Genomic DNA, 20,546 nt, shown 5'->3' with positions numbered 1-20,546 from the left:
CGCAATTTAAGAAGCTTGATACTAATAGTTTTGAAAGCTGTGCCCTCTGCTCAGGTGGTCAGCACTCAGGCACAAAAGCACATATCCTGGGGAAAGTTATTGAACAGCTAAAGCAATGCACGTCGTGTCTCACAATGATAAAATGAAGATCCAAAGAGAAGACCAAGGTCAGTTAGAAATCCTTTTCCTCAGGATGGTGGTCATGCGTCCTTCACCACACATGCCTGTCAGACCAAACTACCTGCCATTTCCTGCTGTGCCACCATTTCCCATAACTCAATGTCTTTGATCACATGTTACACCTTTCAAAAATTACCTCTACCTACTTCTCTGCCTTCATTCTTTATAATTCAACTACTACAACCTAGGTGGAACATTCTGTCACTATTTTATATGCTTCAATGGCACACTGTCTATACCTACATTACGATGTATATCCCATTGCTCACTGAAACTGCTTACTAGCTGGCCTTGTCTCCTTGAAATCAGGGACTATGCCTTCTTCATCCTTGTATACCCAATATCACGCACAGTGCCTGGCACTTTAGAAACACAGAAAACAATGTTTGATTGTGTTTTAACAAAGGCAGTATTTATAGCAGTGAGCTCGAGAAGATAATAAGAATTCTGACAAAGGCATGTTATTTAGTGGTGTTATAAATGAAGAAATAACATTTGATTATATGTAAACTAAAATAAATTTTATAGATGACATCCAACTTAGCATGAGAGATGTCAGTACGTTCAGAACAGATAGCAAAAAAGAGTAGGCATCTTTTGATATAAAATTAAAAAATGTTAGACAAATGGGACGTAGGAAATGAATATAAGCAAGGTAAGTCAAGTACTTAGAATAAAAAGAAAATTACAATTAGCCAGATGGATGTTTTTAGTAACATTTTAGAAGAGAAATAAGATCCAATAGATGATCAAAAACTGGATAAATGGAAAACATTCCATTAAAACGTTTAAATTAATAAATGAAGCAAATATAAAACAAAACACTGAGTTTAAAGTTAACTATAAAAACAACAAGAGAACACAGATAACAGAAGGATAATAATAAAGTGAATAATCAGATAATTCGGAGTAGAATGAAGCAAGAGGATTAAACCGGCTGTTAAAATAAAGGAAGGGAACGATTGTTTTGTTGAAGAGCTTTACAGTAAAAGCCAAAGGGGAGGGTAATGAGGACCTAGGTGTGTGTGAGAAACTGAAAAAAACCCAAAAATACACATACACAAAAACACAATGAGGACACAGTGATGTTCTGAAGGGTGATAGGTATTTGGCTTGACATTCAAAATCTGAGTTGAAATAGGCAAAGCCTTTCATTTTCATAGATCTTCAAGTGTTTTTCTATGGTGTTGACAACGATGCAAATGGATATTTAACTTATAATGAAATGGAGAGTCTTCTAGGAGAAGAGACACCGGAACAAGAGCAACTGGAGCTATTTGATGCTGACAATAACACAATGTTCTCCTATCTTGAACTAATGAGAGCGTTTGGACTGATTGGTAAGGCCCTTCAGAGACGGAAATAACCAGTGAAGGTCAGGGAACAGACAGCTTTGAATAATGTTCTGTATTATAGCCAAAAACTAGCAAGACACACACAGTTTACAATTTTTAGTTTACAACTTGGAATTTCTAAAAGCAAAGACTATTAGAAAAAACTCAAAGATATCAAAAAACATGGCATCCCAAGCTACACACAATGATAGAGTAACAGATCATTCAGTTACTGAATGAATGAAGAATGCATGTTTTCCGGAGGTTAAGGAAAAGCATAAAAATCTTTCTCTGTACTTGCTTAAAGGGTTTTAGGATGGTGCTTGTACGACCAAAACTTTAGAGCCTAAGAAGTAGGAAGTGATGCTGTAGAAGAAACTAGAAGGCTACCATTAATTTAATAGAATAAAAAAGCAATATAGATGGCATTAAACCATAGAGACTCTAAAATAGCATTTGTAAAATTGTACTATTTCCCTCATCTGTTTCTTTTCTAGTTAGTTTTCAATGAATCTATCATGGAAGAAATTTGAAGACATTTACCATCAATATCTAGTACTTTCCTAACCAGTGATGTGAGGAACAGCAGACTGAGACAGAGATGGCTATGAAGAAGAGATGCTTGGTAAACTAAGAACATTCTGACATAGAAAATAAGGGAACATTTTTTAGCTCTTAAATATTTTGAAGACACACTAGAGCTGACATCTGAAACTGACAGATTAATAGAACATGCTTGGCCATGAAACTGAAATTCCATGTAATCAACTACTAATAAATCTATTTACTTTTGCAATTATTGAATTGCAGTCATTTCCCTCTTATTTGAAAAGATATATGATAGCCAGCAGAGAGATGTTTTGTACCTTCCCATCTCTATGTGCACAAACACGAGCTAACTCTTTCTACTCCCCCCCACCCAGGGATCATACCTATGTTGACAGCCACACTGCTAGATTATCTACAACATAATAGGGCCCATATGTTTATAGATACCTGGGTATTGCCAAAGTCTCACATTTCCCAAACCCCATCGACTTCTCTGCGTTCTATATTCAAGACCTTTAAAGCTCTTTGGTTGCTTTTGCTCCCTCCTGCCTTCTCTCTGGGGGGATAAATAAATAAAATTTTAAAGAAGATGGATTGCCATTCCAAAATACAAATTGCATGGTTGGAAAGCCATCCATCCAATTCAGATAAGCCTCTCTGGAATATCACTGAGATACAGCAAGTGAATAAAAATACATAGCGAAGAGCAGAGGAGGTATTCTGAGGCAGCTTTCTATCTGAAACGTCTACCTCCTCCCCAGGTGGTCCTTGTCTTGCTACCCACACCTTTCTTTACTGCTTCCTGGGAGGTGAACCTGCTACAACCCTAAGCTGAGATAGGTTCTTGAATGCCTGCCACCTATCAGTTCTGGGCCTTTCTTTGATTCTCCCAGGCAGCCGGCTGCACCTGCAGCATCTTCTGTTAATATCAGATATATGAGCAATACTACTAAACAAGTGAGAGTCAAGAGAATCAGAGATAAAATTCATCCTGGCGCAGATCCTTTTAGAAGCAGCAATAACATAAGAGGCAGGCTTCCCCTGGAGAAAGGTAGGGTTTCTTTCCATACCAACCAGTTGTACAAGAATTTTGACTTATTAAGAGGAAATTAAAGGGTATGCACGGCTTGCCAGTTTACAGATCACTGAACTATGCCCCAGAATCAGTTCATGGGGTCCCACAGCCAAAGGGCCGGGCACTCAGCCAAGCCTTCCTCCCCACACCTGGAAGGAAGCACTATCTCTATATTCATTGCTTTTGATGGACCTTACATTCTAATGAAATATTAATTAATAAATGAGGATTTTTTAATGCAGCTGGACATTTTCTCAACTTAGCCTTCTTTAATTTGGAATTCTTAAGCTTCCAATTGTGTTTCCATAGTTGGTTAAAAAGAACAAAAGCATCATTACATACATAGGCACAAACCATGCATCTCACACCTGGAAATGGTAAGGCAACTCAGAAAACACTGAACGGTAGAAAACCCAGGAGAGGAAACTAAAAGCTTGGCAGAGAGAAGGGGTGGGGGGTGGGGGTGAGACCAAAATAGGGATAGTACATACTTTGAAATCTGGAACCAGAGGCTGACATACTCAAAGTTAATTGTTTTCACAAATGGTAAAATCAACACATCCATTCCCTTGGATCTGTGGAATGCCTGAATAAACTTCCTTGCTTTCATCTTCCTGAGACCCCCAATGAGAAACTGTCATGTGTCAGCTGAATTCATTGTAAGACAAAATGTTATTCATAACTAGAATCTAAGTCTCAAAATGTTTTTCTTCTAGAATAAATTCGAAGATGGAAGTTCCAGAAGACATTCAGAGCAGTAGCTTGATTTTATAACGATTTCACCCTATTTTCACAATGTTTTATCAAGAAATGTTATGGGGGTACATCTAACCTAGTTGTTAAGACTTGCTAGTTCTTTTGAACTCTGTTCAGTTTCAAAGACGTTTTTGTTTCTTGAAATAGACTTTAAGTCATATACTGTCCTTCTTAAAAAATAAAGAAGGAATTTTTGGTTTAATTTTTTAGAAACTAATTTCTAAAGAATTGTTTAGTATAATTTATTTATTTTTTTAATTTTATTTATTTATTTTATTCATGAGAGACACAGAGAGAGAGAGAGAGAGAGAGGCAGAGACACAGGCAGAGGGAGAAGCAGGCTCCACGCAGGGAGCCCAATGTGGGACTCGATCCCAGGACTCCAGGGTCATGCCCTGGGCTGAAGGCAAGCGCTAAACTGCCGAGCTACCCAGGGATCGCTGTAAAGAATTGTTTAGTATAATTTAAATGCTAACTATACACATGTACACACACGTACAAAGAGAGTTAGTATTAACATTATATATTAGTATATTTTTACTTTGGTATACACATCATTAGTATTTGCTTTTTTTCCTATTGGCCAAGGCTCAACTAATTTGGTTCACACTGGCATTTTTAATAACTCTAGAACTGCCTACTTACTCATAAATTCAACTTATATCCAGAGGCCATGATGAATCAGGATCAGAAGCAGAATTGACCATTTTCATGATATCATAGCCTTGGGCTATTCTAGACACCTGGTCTCTAACTGCCAGTTCTTTTGATTTGTGAACAAAATGCACTCACTCAGAAATATCATACCACATATCAACACTAACATGAAATTTAACATTACATGCAATTTACCTAAGATATTTATACTCAAAATTTCCAATTTTCTGCTAAAAGTAAGTAATACCCATGTACTTCAGCCAAAATTTCATAAGGGTAACTAAAGTAAAATTAGCATGGATTTAAAATTTTTTTTCCTTTCAAAAATATTAGTTGTTTGACATTTCAGTGCAGTGGTATAGTAAGTAAAAGAGTAATGGATACTTCAATAGCAAAATTATCTGTTTGTATCTAAGATCTCGATGGCAAATTATTTTTGGTTACACTCTTTACCTTATTTCTTTTTTTTTTTTCTTTACCTTATTTCTGACCTAAATGGAAAATTGATCTTAATAGTAGGACTAAGTATCCATGGCTCAGTAGAAATAATCTTTTACAAGTGTGGATACTATATTGAAATCAAGCTAATTCTGTGTAATAAGGAATGAACACTTACTGCACAAAATAGGTTATTGAAAGAATAAAAACCAACTGTAGAAATCACATAACAATAAAATATTTTAATCATAGAAAATTCAGTGAGAACTTCAGATTTTATTAGTTAATAAATGAAATGCTTTGTAATACCTGAGATAGTTAATATTGGTGTTAGCCTTCTTTGAGTAGATTTACACTATTATAATTGTTTTATTTTAATAACATCATTTTATATGTAATTCTTATTTTTCAGTCAACTTGGATTACATATTGCTCTGTTGAAAAAAGTCTGGTTTTATTACGTGAACTAAGCATATTGTCAATACTCTTGCAGACTATATGAATTCTTCCTATTTACTGAAAAGTAAAGAATGTCAATTCTATAATATTGTGTGCCTTTTAGTTTCCATATTTTGAATAACAAGAACATCCATGCTGTTCTTCCCCTAACCCCAACTAAACAACCTAAACACCCAAGTAATAGTGGCCTGAAACATTGTGCAGAATTTGTAGAAAAGTGACAATATGAAGATTTTAAATGCATGGATTCCTAAGGCACTTATAACTTAAGTTTGTTAGAAAATGTTTTTGCTGTCTTCTAAAAATTTCACTAACAGTTTTGCATGAAACATAGGTTTTTCAACACTGGCTGAAAAATCTTACTCTTTCAGTAATATGCAGAATGTATATTTTGAAGAATTTTTACTAATAGAATTCATATAATCATTAAACTTTGTCATGTAAAATTTAAAATTTTGCTATTTCAATTTTTTGTACTATACTAGTTATAAATAAGCATTCTCTAATATGATTTAGTATTTAGAAACCAGCTGAATTACTTAAAAGCAAAAATTAAAATGAATTAATTACACATTCAATAATAAAACATCACTGAATTATTCACTGAAATGGTTTTGTCATCTTTGGTTCTCTCGTTTTTAAACCTTCCCTTTTCACAGTGGAGTCACTCGATTTTAGTAGCATTTTGGGCTTTGGTGAAGATTTGGGCTGTGAAGAGAGAAGACAGGACAACTGACAGGATAGTGTACCACTAGTGCTTAGGTCAACATCACGGTAAGTAGAAGACTCAGTAAAAGTTTGCTGAACGCATTAATAAAACATATTTTTTTTCAAACAACAACGTGGGGTGCCTGGGTGGCTCAGTCAGCTAAGTGTCTGCCTTTGGCTCAGGTCATGACCCCAGAGTCCTGGGACTGAACCCCATGTTGGGCTCTTTGCTCAGCAGGGAGCCTGCTTCTCCCTCTCCCTCTGCTTGCCTCCCCGCTGCTTGTGCTCATTCTCTCTCTCTGTCAAATGAAACACCAAAACAAAACAAAACACAACTTTCAAAAACTGAAAGCACAATACTGTGACAGAGGTTAGTCTATTCAGTATATCCAGGATTAACAACTACAGATTTGAGTGTTCATTTCATGCTGGCCATGATGCTAAATGTTTTAAACATAGACACAGGTGCGCACACACACACACACACATTGTGTTTAAAACATTCAGTACAGTGGCCTGTACAGAGTGAGTGTGTGTGTATGTATTCATGATAAGCCCATGAAGTAATTATCATTATACAAATCAGAAATACAAACGTTTAAAGACTAGTAACTGTTGGGAGTTAGCCTTCAATGTCAGGACCCTCAGACACCCAAACTTGGATTCAATCAATATACAGTTCTCTGGGAAAAAAAAAAAAAAAGATGAGGATGTTCCTGATTAAGCACTTAATGCCAGAGGAGTTTCTGTGCTTCAGGCAAGGTGCTTATCATTTATAAATAGTAATCATTCAAAAAGATTCTCACAATAAAATGAGCTTCTTTTGTTTTAACTTCTGAGCATGTTTTATGCTCCATAACATCTAGTTACAGTGTCTAATATGCCTAATTATAGTGAAAAGCTGGAAGCAGGACACCAAGGCAGGTTATCAGAATCTATCATACCATTCAAGCACAGATATTCTTATCATCTTGATTGAAGTAGGAAATGTGTGTGTGTGTGTGTGTGTGTGTGTGTGGTGGGGGGACCAGGATGCTATATCTTGACTCTCTAGTGTTTCATCACACTAGAGATGGTTCCTAGCAGGGAAGGAGGCAGGTAGAGGCAGATATCAGATCACAAATACGTTTTTTGAAGGACCATCCTCTGAGGATCCAGTGTGGTAGATCCTAGCCCAGTTGGAGAGGGGTGCTGTATATCACAACCTAGGGGTGGGGTGGTAAATATGTGGTTGGGTGACGTTCAGAGGTGATTCCTGGAGGATAGCACCCCCTAAGTTGATAAACACCAGAGAATATCTTACCAGAAAATGATCAATGTAGTATTGCGAGTCTAGGAGATTGTCCTCAAATTGTAATATGAAGTTTCTGCATTCTCAAGACAGAATCTCTAGCTTTCAACTTCGATCGTAAACCATTGCTTTCACCCAAACATTAGCTCTCTCCAATCCTGGACATCCAAATTCTGCCCTTATGTCTATGTGGAGGAATATTAGAAGTCATGGCTCTAAAGGAAAAATGGATCGATATCTTAATTCTCCTTTGCATTTGATATGATGATGACCAGCTATGAAAATACATGCAGAGGCTCTTTTTAAAAAACAAAAGAGTAAATACCTTCTTGAAAACTTTACTTTATTAGAGAATCTAGCCCAAATGTGGAAAATTTAAAATCACTCTATTTACCAAAACTGGCTAACAATAAGCTTACTAGGAAAAAAAAAAAAAAACAACAACAACAATGATCAGTAAATACCTACACTTAACATTCTTAATTCTGGGTAATTTTAAGATCCATGTTGATGTACTTTTAAGGTAAATCTCTCTGTTTAATAATAATAAAAAAAGTTCCCATGTAACATTTGTTTTTACACTCATATACACATATAAAAGTTGGGAGACATGTCTTAGAAACATGCTTATAATGGATATACATAATATTGTGAAATAAAATCTGAATAAAAATTTTATTCCAACAACATTTCTCTAGTTTTAAATCATGTTTATTGTTTAAGTTTTTATCACAGTGGAGATTAATTTATGCTTAATCATCCAGTGAGTGCCTACTGTCAACTTCATCCAATTCCAAAAAAGTAAAATCAACTCATTCATACACTCTAAGCCTGTTACCATCCCACCATTCATTGCCTCAGTCTTTTTTCCCTTTTAACGGCAACATAATGATAAGATTGTAAAAAGGTATAACTAATAGGCTTATATGTATAATACCATTTCTTCAAGTATTCAGAGAGCAGTACGTTTGTCTGCATCGTACATTAGAAAACTATTTGTGACATTATTTCTAAGTAGAGGAGAGTGGCTCCTGGTGGGAGTGTAATGAAGTTGTATGTCATAGTGTACGACAAGGATTTACAGCATTCTAGAATTTTCATGACTCTTCCCATGTTAGCGAATGTCATTAGGTGAATGTATATTTCTACTCTCAGTTGTCAGACATGGGATCTCCAACTACGAATAAATAAAGCATACACTCAACATGTGTAGTGCAAATGCTAAGTAAACAGAATGACACGGAATAAACTCATAGTTGCCAACTAGTAAATGGTTCAGCCAGGACGTCCTGATTTTATGATGTCTGGGATGTGCATCCCTATTCTCAAGCAAACATGGTCATTGTTCTGTGTCAGCCACAATGACTGGAAAATGCTACTGAGGTGGGGGGGGTATGAAGAAGTGAAGAGAGAACTAGAAACTCATTTTCACAAGCAACTGATACAATTTCTCTGTCACTTCTGTAAAACAACGTGAAGTCTGATCTGTTAACAAGATCTCAAACCTCTCAGAGAAGGTACCAATATGGAGAACTGTAATGTTCCATTTAATTAAATGTTGGCACCTACATAATATGGATTGTGTGGCCCAGACAACAAAAAGGATGAAGAAGATTTTTTTTTTAAGTTAAAACTTTGGAAATATAACACCTGAACATTCAAAAATTACATTATAAAAAAGCCATCAGTTACAAGAACATTCAAGAACATTCAAATAACGGCTCTGTTTAAAGATGCCACATAAGCAATAATCTTCAGTACTTTGAACAAAAGTCAGAGCTTTATATGCATTTAACATAATGTTATTCATTAAAACAAAAGAGAAAAAAAACTATAAAATTCTTCTAGAGGCAAATTATTGATGGGGGAAAACAAAAGTAAAATATGACAACTGATTTATACATTTACTTAACTGCATGTATTTTTCCCCCAGAAGTTTCCACAGTCTATAAGAAAAGGAAAACAAAAACAAAAACAAAAAGCAAAACAAAACTAACACAAAAAAAAAAAAAAAAAGGTACAAAAAAGGTGCCATTTATCTTTTCATTTTCTCCCACTGCATTCAGTTTAAGGGAAAAAAAAGCGTTCTTTCATGGTAAAGTGTTCTGAGTTCATGTATGTTAAATTCTAGAAAAGAAACACTTGGAGCCTGTCTTTCTACTTCATTCTTGGATGCTGGACCTTCAACAAATACGCCAAACAGCCAGCTAAATATTCTCTTAATCAGGGAACAACACACACATACACACATACACACCAACAAACAAATCTTTTTAAGAGAAAAGAAAGCATTCCTCATCTGGGATACACACATATCAAGATTCAAAACTAAGGTCTGATGTGGTCACTTAATTGATTTAAATAATTAAGGCTTCTAAAAGGTTCAGTGCCAAAACTCTCTATCAGTATTCGAATAAAATACATTTTTGCATTTTAGGTTTGTGCTTTTTACAGCCGTCTTAATCCATAAAATTTTGTTAGTAAGATCAGATAACGGAGTGTTAGAATTGTTTACCAACATTTTACTTTTAGTAGTTGTTAGGCTAAATTATAGCGATAAAAATTCAATGAACAGATTTGTTACTATCTTGTGGACTGTTGGCTCATTTCACCTTCTTTTCATGTTTAATATGGCCATTTCTTTTGTACTTGCCATTGAGAATTCCATTATGGTAATGTCCATTAACTGTGCTATGCTTATTTCTAGACCACAGGCTTTTGATTTTTCTGTAGATAAATTTTGTCACCCAGGACAGGAAGATGTAGAACAAGGCAGCACCAAGCAAAAGCACAAAGGCAATATCCAGTAAAAAATACTGACAGAAAGAGATTTGATGGACAGCGGCACGTAGGTGATGGGCTCCATTGTGACGAAGAATGTAATCAATCCAATAGACAGTCCGATTGACAGGGTGACCAGGTTGATCCTTGTGGATTTCTGAAAGCTTCTGGGCCCTCTGACGGTAGCTATGGAATGGAGGCAGAACACAGAATGATCATGTAGATACAAGGTTCAGTATTGTAACTTCTCAAGCTAAAAATGAGGAAAATAATAAAGGCAACTATTCTTTATTAAGTACCTAGTATGTGCCAAGCACTGTGCTAAGTGCTTTAAACACAGTATCTTACATTAAGACAATAAAATAAATCTTAAACAAGTGAGGAAATTGGAAATCAGAAAGACTTCAGTCTTAATCATAACCTGATTATGATTACAAAGTTGAAATTCAGATTCAAGTTTTTTCTGACTCTAAACCCCAGTTTTGATTTCTTTTTGCTATAATATACCTCTTACTCACACATACTCCTTCTGTCCATATGCTTTTAAATACTATTAATCAATGAATCTCAACCAGGAAAAGTAGTACGTACATTCATTGGATTCTAAAAGAAAGAGATGAAGAAAAATGCAGAATTTTGTTCCAACACCTTTTTAAGCAATGAGCTTTAACTATGCTCTGATTTAAAATAACATTAAGTGAAGGTGTGGGGCTATTATAAAACAGAGGAAAAGGAGCTGAGAAACACCACTGTGAAGCCATTCATTGATGACATTATATGCAGTACATATATATGCATGTATGTGTGTATATATACACATATACAGTGTATAACACACACACATGCACAGACACATACGTGTATACACACACACACACACACACACACACACACAGAAAATGCCCTCTTAATGGTTAACCTGAAATCAGATTACTTATGTAAACTTGGAAATTACACAACTGGGATTTAATTGCAATGTGACCTATGACTATAGGGTAGCTTCTGATTAGACCCTGTTTACATCTCAAAGAACACTGACAGAAGAATTATATGTGGATAATCCAGCCTTTCGCTTTTTTCTGTAGAACAAATCCAATTGCAGTAGCTCTGCCATATACGTTAGGGCTGTATTTTACAAACCTTTCTAAAAAAGCCTGTAAGATATATATCATTTTTCATAAAGACATCATGTTTGGAAAAATATTTGACTTTAAAAGAAGAGCTATAGAACACAGACAGAGGGATCTCCATACTAAGACACTTCGGGTCACAGAACATATTACTTCCAGTGCCGGAGTTGTGACCAAGACACTGGAGCCTTCTAAGAGGCCAGAACATGAAGGCTGCCTCTGAGCCCACATGAGGCAGTAAAATGAACCTCAGTGCACTTGGATATACCATTTTATATGAAAGCTGCATCATTTTATATGAAAGGATTTTCTTATTGTCGGTTGTTTATTAAGACTATGGCAATGTTTCTCAATCCACTGTTAAGCCGTATCTCCCAGGTATAAAAAGAAAAAGCTTATAGTCCTAAAAGTATTACTGTCATTTGAAATGCAAGATTAATTAAATGTCATGTAAAAATGGAGAAAACTGCTGCGTTGTTTTAAAACTATACAAAAGCCAGCTCTCTAAACCCTTTGAGACTCAGTAGTTAACAGGATTAACTAGAGAAATCAAAAATTAAAAAAAAAAAAAATCAAAGATTCTGATTAGTAATTCTGAGTAAATAAACCTCTGTTTCGGTGGTACTTGTCCTAGGTTAACCCAGCACCAGTCAATACAAAGAGCATCAGCTTTGGAATCAGACAGTCTTGGTTCAAATTTCTACTCTAGTAGCTGGGCACCTATGGGCAAATTATAAGCTGAGTTTCAAGTGCCTCATCTTTATAATGTTAATAATGAAAACAGTGATATACAGATATTATGAGTATTAAATGAGATAATACCTTCATTGACACATTTTAGGGACCCAATGATTGTTCCCACAGTAATTTCTCCCTCACTTTGGCAAGTCCTGGTAGCATTCAAGGTCATACAAGGCTGGCCATATGACTGCTATTCTTATTTTTCAAATTATGGAAGACATGCAGAAGGCATTAGACATAGGAATCTAAAGGATATTTCTATAACTGGTTTATTGACAACTTTTTGGTAATAATCGGTTATTGACAATATGCTGTGGTATATATAGTTCATCTGCTTTCATATTAATTGAAAACCTACCTGGGATTATTGATAACTTTCACCAATGCTTCATATAGCTCTCCTTCAGTAACTGTCTTCCATTCTAGCAATATCCCCATGCCTTTTGCCTGGACCCGAGTCATAGTATCATAGTGGTCTCCAAAGAGTGGGATTCCCACTACAGGTACACCGTGATACATAGTCTCAAAAATACTATTCAAACCACCATGGCTCAGGAAGGCTTTAATATTTGAATGCCCTAAAAAAGGATTAAAAAAAGAAAACATACATTTTAGATATAGGATTTTTAAAGGCGTAATTTCACTGGTTCCTGCTCTACATCAGTTAAAATGTTTGTCATATAAATAATGAACTGATTTGTATATATTAATTAAAAGCCATTTTTAAATGGCTAAAATTTCTGGCTTCAAGGAGGGTATTACAACTTTGCCTCAAACACAAATACCAATGTGTGGGAGTGAATGGGAGTGAATGCCACGCCTCGAGTCGGATGGGCTTCTGAAGCCAGCAGGATGAATGTGAGGGTTGCACACAGAGAAGTAGATCTCAATACTGGAGTGATGAAGAGCCCGGGCATCTGGCTGGCCTACATCGCCTTGGTAGGACTGCTGCATATGGTTTTACTCAGCATCCCCTTCTTCAGCATTCCTATTTTCTGGACCCTGACCAACATCATCCATACCTTGGCTACGTATGTCTTCTTACATGCAGTGAAAGGGACACCCTTTGAGACACCTGACCAAGAAAAGACTCGGCTGCTGACACACTGGGAACAGATGGACTATGGGCTCCAAATTACCTCTTCCTGCAAATTTCCTCAGCATCTCTCCTATCGTACTCTACCTCCTGGCCAGGTTCCACACCAAGTATGATGCTGCTCACTTTCTCATCAACACAGCCTCACTGCTCAGCATACTGCTGGCTAAGTTACCCCAATTCCATGGGGTTCATCTCTTTGGTATCAACAAATACTGAGGGATGGGGCTGGGGATAACACTGGACCAAAGGACTGTAGCGCCCTTTCCTTCTCCGTATTGTCTTCTGTATCTTGAAAGGCTGAGAACTATATAATCTTTCCCAAATTCCCAAGAAGGGAATAGATTAGAAAACTGGGCTCCCGGGCCTAGCCCTGCTAAGAGCAGATTTCCTTAAATCTGGAAAGGTGGGAAAGATAAGGACCAAATCACTCTCCCTCACAGCATGAAGTCATGTTTGAGCAGCTTGTTTGGTGATTAAGTTTTTCCAGATCTTTCACCCACATCACCTTCCAGCTCTGTTTTGCTGTGTATTTTCCTTATAATAAAGGTAATAAAAAAAAAAATACGCGAATACCAACTGACTAGTCACATCTATTTAAGTGGTCATTAATAAATAGGAACCAAAAGTAAGAAAGGCCAAAATACCAGGGTGCAACCACATTCTACTAAAAATAGACATCCACTTCATGATACCCAAGCATTTATCTATATTAATAAATAAAACACACTTTGTAAAAAAATGTTATGATGTGGGGCTGGATTCCTTAAGTCCATGAAGAGTTTATTTGCTTATCCAAGGAGGAATACTGTACAGCACAAAGTATTTACAACATTCAAGTCATGTTAGCTTCTGTGCTTCATAATTTTAGGGTCCAATTTTACTGTTTAGGTATATAAACAAGTAGGGACTGACACTTATAAAAATTAGTTGTAAGCGATGGAACATCATTAACATCTAGTTGTCATGGGGATAAAAGAAGATAATTTATCAAAATTAATGAGGTATTTCAAAACCCAGATCTCCTCGTGAGCAGACTATATTTCATAAAAAGCACTAAAAGCCTTGTACAAGAAATGTAGGACAAAGAAAACAGTGCATTTAGGAAGTGTGTGCTATGGCCAGAAAAGAACTACAGCTTGCAGCAACAAATCTTTTAAATATACACACACCAGGTACAAAATGGACTTTGGGGGTTACCTGGGTGGCTCAGTGGTTGAGCGCTTGCTTTTGGCTCAGGGCGTGATCCTGGCATCCTGGGATCTGAGCCCCGCACCTTCTCCCTCTGCCTATGTCTCTGCCTCTCTCTTTGTGTCTCTCATGAATAAATAAATTAAATATTCAACAACTAAAACGGACTCCGGGTATTGAACCTTGGTCTCAATTGGGCACTGGGACCCTCCCACTCCATGTCTCATAGGGTCAGTTGCTCAGTGTCACCTTTGCTTACAAATAACTTCTCAACTCAGCCCACTTAATGGATCTGCCCTCCTAGTGCATTTCAAATTTTCTTTTTAGCAACAAAAACTTTTCCCTAAACAAAACCTTGCAGTGAAAAATAAGGCAGTGTTGGTGGGTGGAGCACAGGGGGAAGAATGCAAGGAAGGGAGGGGAAAGACAGTGGTCTGGTTCCTACTTCTCATCCTGGAGGAATCTTCTGATCATTGTTAAAAGCCAACAGACGACCTACAAAGTCATGCCTGGTGATAAAAAGGACACTAATCTTGGCAAAGGCAGAGAACTGAGATTCTGAGGAGCCCAGAAAAGGTAGGAATTTGAGAAAGGCCATTGGGTGTGGACCACTGAGAAGCTACATCTTGCTGTACAACCCATGAGTATAGTTCAGATTTTCCCAAATTGTGGTATCATTGTGGGGCTGAAAGGGCTGATGGCCAAGATTATCTTATTTAAATTTTCTGCTTCTTTCTACCTTCTATGGAATCTGAAGTCATAATAGTAAAGACATAAGAAAAAAATACAAGTATTAAGAAAGGTAAATTGCCCTGTTTCTTCTTCGATTTTGTCACTTATAGAACACTATATATAAAATGAACTAGAGCAAAAGGAATTATGTATCTAAAGAAAATTCCTCACTGTTTTTTAGTTGCAAAATTCAACTTGCTGGTTTTTAGGATGGGTCATTTTGTAGCTTCTAAAAAATACTTTTCAAAATCCTATTTTTAAGAATATTATTTAAAGTCAGCTACATACCTCACTGTTTTTCAGTTAAAATTCAATTTGCTGGTTTTTAGGATTGGTCATTGTAGCTTCCAAAAGATACTTTTCAAAAACCTATTTTAAAAGAATACTGCTTAAAGATGCCTACATAATTTGTTAGATTTTAGTATTATTGAACAGATAATGGTTAATATTGCCAAAAATCAATAACACTTTTATAATTTCCTTAATATCTTAGAAGATACTATGGCATCACGTTTTTCTAGAAATTTAATGAAATTACAGTTTTACTATCTCTACTTATTGAACAGTTAAATTATTTATTTCAAATATCTTCAAAGAAATGCACATAATTGCTACTTTAGTTTTTAGCTAAGGATCAGAATCCCAATAAATAAATCAAGTGTTTATTTAATAGTATTTCATAAAGGGGATCCCTGGTTAGCTCAGCAGTTGGGCGCCTGCCTTCAGCCCAGGGCATGATTCTGGAATCCAGGGATCGAGTCCCACATCAGGCTCCCTGTATGGAGCCTGCTTCTCCCTCTGCGAGTCTCTCTCTCTCTCTCTCTCTCTCTCTGTTTCTCATGAATAAATAAATAAAATCTTTAAAAAAATAGTTCCATAAATGTCTGGTGATTTTAGGGGAAATCTAAACAGATGAACCAAATAAAGATAAGATAAATTGTTTTCTTGGCCTTCTGTTTCTCTTTGGTTTCAAACAAATGAGTAACTTTTAATTTCTCTGAGTTCTGAGATATAAATGTAATAAAACTCTAACACAAATCTACATTTTCACTGTTTTATTACCTTTAGCTGATTAACCTAATCAGATATAACTTTATTCACTGCTAGTTTATATAGCTTATTAAGTATATTTTCCAGAAAATTAAAATTAGTGACTTGCCTAAGAACTTTAATGTCTAGACCCAAATGATTATACTTGACAAATTATTTTCTAATAAATAAAGATTTGACTTGATGGTTTGAAATCTAAGTAAGATGAGACACTAGATGACACAGTGACTCTATGATAAACTACCTGCATATTATACAAGATGCTCAAGTACAAAAGTCACATTTACACAATGAAGATCTAAAAGCCCAGGTAAGTACCCACATGTCACTGACTTACCAAGCAGGTCATTTTGTGGTAACCATTCTATGAGCTTAGTGTTGTTTCCTAGATTCTTTGGTTTGGTTCCGGAAAACCTAAAATGTACGTCAGACAATGAATCTTTCAAAAACCAAACTTTACTCCTGATATGGATTCTGTGGTTAAATGATTCGATTTAAAATAAATGTCAAATGATCTTTTGTTGATATCTTTAAGAAGGAAATCATGCTGTAATAACAACAAAATTTTAAATTTCTTTCACATTTTCACTGATTGAGAGAGAAAAAACACTTGGCTTCTATTGAAATTTATTTTTCTTCAGCTCTTCTCACCCACTTACAGATATGGGGGGTGGGGGGGTGGAAAGCATCCAAATAAACCTGTGCTAGAAGTCACTCTCCAGAAGAACCCAGAAAGAGAAACACGAGAGAAGCAGAGAGGGCAATCACTGGGCAATGGATAGCTCTAGTCTTTGACACCTGGAGCCCAAGGGAAGGAGTGAGAATTCAAAGAAAGCAGAGAGCATTCTTCTCTCGCTTGGCGCCAGAGACGGTTCTGTGGCGTGAAGGGTATCATTAAGTTGTTTCTTGCCTTGATCTTTGAAAGATAAACCATGAACATGCTTAATGACTGAGGGAATGGCAAGAGTCTGAGCTGAGCAGACATAAACGGTCCTAAGTAGAGAAGGGTGCTTTCTGGGTTAAGCCTAATAGAGGAAATGCAATAGAACTGGCATCCAAAGGAAAAACTGCTAAACAGTTGGGATAAAATATGTATCCATTTCATAACTCAGCCAGGAAAAGTGAGAGCTAATCCTCACACAGTTGTTATAAAGGAAAGACCCATGCGACTCAGACCCTATTTGTAACGAACGGCTTGAGATTCTGGGGCCGATGTTGTTCACTGCTGTATCCCTGGTGTCCAATGGCAGTGTCAGTACTAAATAAATACATGGTAGATGGTGTTTAGGTCTGATTTTTACATAGTGAGTTGGGAAGTCCAGAGACAGACACTTGTGGGCAGTGCTTCCCACAGGAAGCTGGGGTAATCTATTGATCTATTTAACTAGCATTAACTAGCAAGTTATTATGTTTTTTTAAGGCCTGGTCTCTTGGATACAAAAAATAAAAAGCATTATAAAGGACAAAAGGTTCCATGAAATATTTTACCTGTTTATTCATTCATCTATCACTCTTACCTCATTCCAACGCTGATTTGAAGGGATATAGGAGGTATATAGAAATGAATGTAACTACAACAATTTTTAAAATGACAATAACCAACAGAAATGTAATAGATTATAAAACTGAGGATAACATAAAAATGCATCCAAGACAAGGATAAATCATTTTGCAACACAGTTTCTTTGTATGCTATAGGCTTGATAGTTTCTTTATTTGTCCATCTCAGAGTCTTATAAATTAGTCCCTATATTACAAAACACTAAAAATCAAAATGAAAAGTCAGCTGGATCCTGCAAATCTTGCCAGGGAACCAGTGTGCTGTGCTTTACTGGGACCGGCAGGCCAAGCAAGGGGATACTGAAAATTAAAGAAGTAATGGACATCATTACCTTACCTCCAAATCACTTTTTGGGGCAATCTCCCCAAAGCTCCAGCCAGTTTGTTAGCAATGTCTTCGGACAAATACTTGACACCAGCTCCAAAAGATACCAAGACAAAGCCGTGTTCATTAGCACCATTTACCCACCTTTGGAGATCCTATAAATCAAAATGCAGCAGTTAATTCTATAAAAGACCAGTTCATAATCAGTTTCATCAAGAACCCAGTTTTTAAAAAACTTTAGGCAATTTTCTTAAACAATTAGGTAGTAGAGGATGTAAAATTTTTCTTTAAATAACTGTTTTTGCTTAAAATATTTCATCTGATGACACGAACTAAAATGAGGAGGGCAGATAGCTATTTTGGTAAGACCAACAAATAACAACAACAAAAAATCAGTAGCTAATGGTCTAATTTCTCAGTTAATGATGTTTAAAACATGGGTATAAATTTATATGAGGATACAAGCAAAATATGTGGATTGGACATGAACTACCCACCCCCACTCCCACCCAGGAGGTTTTGTTTGTCTGTTTGGTTTTTTTGTTTGTTTGTTTGTTTGGGTTTTTTTCAGGAGTGGGCTGACTTTATCTTGGTCTAAGCTTGGCGATTTTCATCCTGAAGAGTCATACTCTGTTATATGGTAAGAGTATAAGTCACACTCTGTTATATGAGAAGGAGTTAGCTAATAGTTCCAAAGGTCCATAGGTCTAATGAGTTTTACTATTTCTTTCTCTAAATATTTTTCCAACTCACAGAGAACACAAATCATACATGCTCTATAGTGAGGCATCCAGGGGTTCTGGAGATCTCTGAGTGGTTGCTCTCTCTCAAGGTGTAGGAAAATGTTAAATTCTCAAACCTGTCCTTAGACAGTCAACAGATGCCGGGCCATAGCAGATGTGATGTTAAGTAGGGACAATTTTAGCATTGCAGGACTCATCTTGGAGGAAGACACATTCAGAAATTTTTACTGGTATGGTTGCTTTATACTGAAAATGAAAGCAGTAAGTTTTAAGGGATACTCTCCTTGCTTTGTTTTATTCTGTAGGCACAAATTTGTTTGTATGGTAAGTTATCCCTTTTAGTAAGTCTTTGTCAAAGACGCTGAGCTTCAGTTTCCCATATGAAAGCTAATAGAGCCACAGCACTTTGAGGAACACGTAATTCCACTGGAAGGAAAACAAATGTGCTGTCCATTGACAACACCTTTGCCATAATATAGGCATGAAAACAGGGGACAGACCCACTCTGAATTCATGATGTGCAGAGTGAGCTGTCACAGTTACTTACGTCTCACAGACCCTGCAATATCTCTCATTCAGGATGAATGAGTTACTACGGTGTCTTCCATGCTCTTTGCATTTCTGGCATACCCTGATTTACTGCTGGGGCAGGAGCAAGGGTAACTGCACAGTAAGAAGTATCATCACAATGGCATCACCGCCTAGCTTAATACCAAGTATTTATGTGGAACATTAGGCGCCCTATGTCTTTCTTTCTTTGCTTTCTTCCCTTTTCTTTTATTGCTTAATGAGATCTGTATTAACACTCTATTATACTCATTCTAAGCAGGGAAGAGGGGACCACTTCTTATGCCCAAGATGAGTTAGCAACTAGGGTAACTCGATGACTGAGACGGTGATGGAAGGAGAAGGAGGTATACCATCCTAGCTCCTGAGCAGGTAAAACAGGCTATAATTATTAATAAAGCTTTCAATTTATATTCTGCTACATTTACCAAGAATATCACATGTACTGAAAATATAAGTGTTATCTGTAGATTCAAAGTAAGAAACAAGAGCAAACTGATTTAAAATCTCCATTTTAGGGATCCCTGGGTGGCGCAGCGGTTTGGCGCCTGCCTTTGGCCCAGGGCGCGATCCTGGAGACCCGGGATCGAATCCCACGTCGGGCTCCCGGTGCATGGAGCCTGCTTCTCCCTCTGCCTGTGTCTCTGCCTCTCTCTATCTCTCTATGACTATCATAAATAAATAAAAATTAAAAAATAAAAATAAAATAAAATCTCCATTTTAGATACAGTCCTAAGCCAGATGTACTTAATACAAATAGGAATGCTACACAGTAGAATGATTCAAATACTACATTTTATCTCTATGGTTCATCTTTAAGTGACTTATCACCTACTATCCAGTTCTCTAAAGATTAAAATTTCAGGGTCAATGCTATTTTTAAAAAGCTTACATTTAGATATACTAAGCCTTACAGTAAGAATGTTATTTAAATTTTGTTTCCCAAGGACTTAAAAGGTCTTTGAGTTTCAAATGATTCTATGCAATAAATACTTCAGTTGTTTGTTCTTTGTCCTGCATAATAGAAAATAAAATAAAGTCCATTAACCTATTTTTCTAGATTTTTTCCAACCATACTCCTCAACCATTTACAATATATTTAAGTATATAGCCTTTATTGATATAAGAGGGGATAGAGAAAATTTTGCTCATTATAGTTCCCTTCAAGAAAAGCACTCAATAT

The 20,546-nt window shown here is 36.3% G+C and overlaps 1 protein-coding gene and 1 pseudogene across 1 annotated transcript in view; one reads left to right on the top strand and one right to left on the bottom strand.

Annotated features, from left to right (window-relative positions):
- Positions 1–7,769: 7,769 nt before the first annotated feature.
- The window catches only part of UGT8 (UDP glycosyltransferase 8), an 84,990-nt gene continuing 72,213 nt past the window's right edge, over positions 7,770–20,546 (bottom strand). The window contains 4 exon segments of the mRNA XM_041760215.1: positions 7,770–10,414; positions 12,458–12,677; positions 16,506–16,582; positions 18,066–18,208. Coding sequence (XP_041616149.1) covers positions 10,051–10,414; positions 12,458–12,677; positions 16,506–16,582; positions 18,066–18,208 — 804 coding nt within the window. The 3' untranslated portion in view covers positions 7,770–10,050.
- LOC121493882 lies at positions 12,846–13,414 on the top strand (annotated as a pseudogene).

Source organism: Vulpes lagopus, chromosome 6, assembly GCF_018345385.1.
Source record: "Vulpes lagopus strain Blue_001 chromosome 6, ASM1834538v1, whole genome shotgun sequence".
NCBI lineage: Eukaryota > Metazoa > Chordata > Mammalia > Carnivora > Canidae > Vulpes > Vulpes lagopus.
The sequence above is the reverse complement of the archived record's forward strand: the minus strand, read 5'-3'. Positions and strand labels throughout refer to the sequence as shown.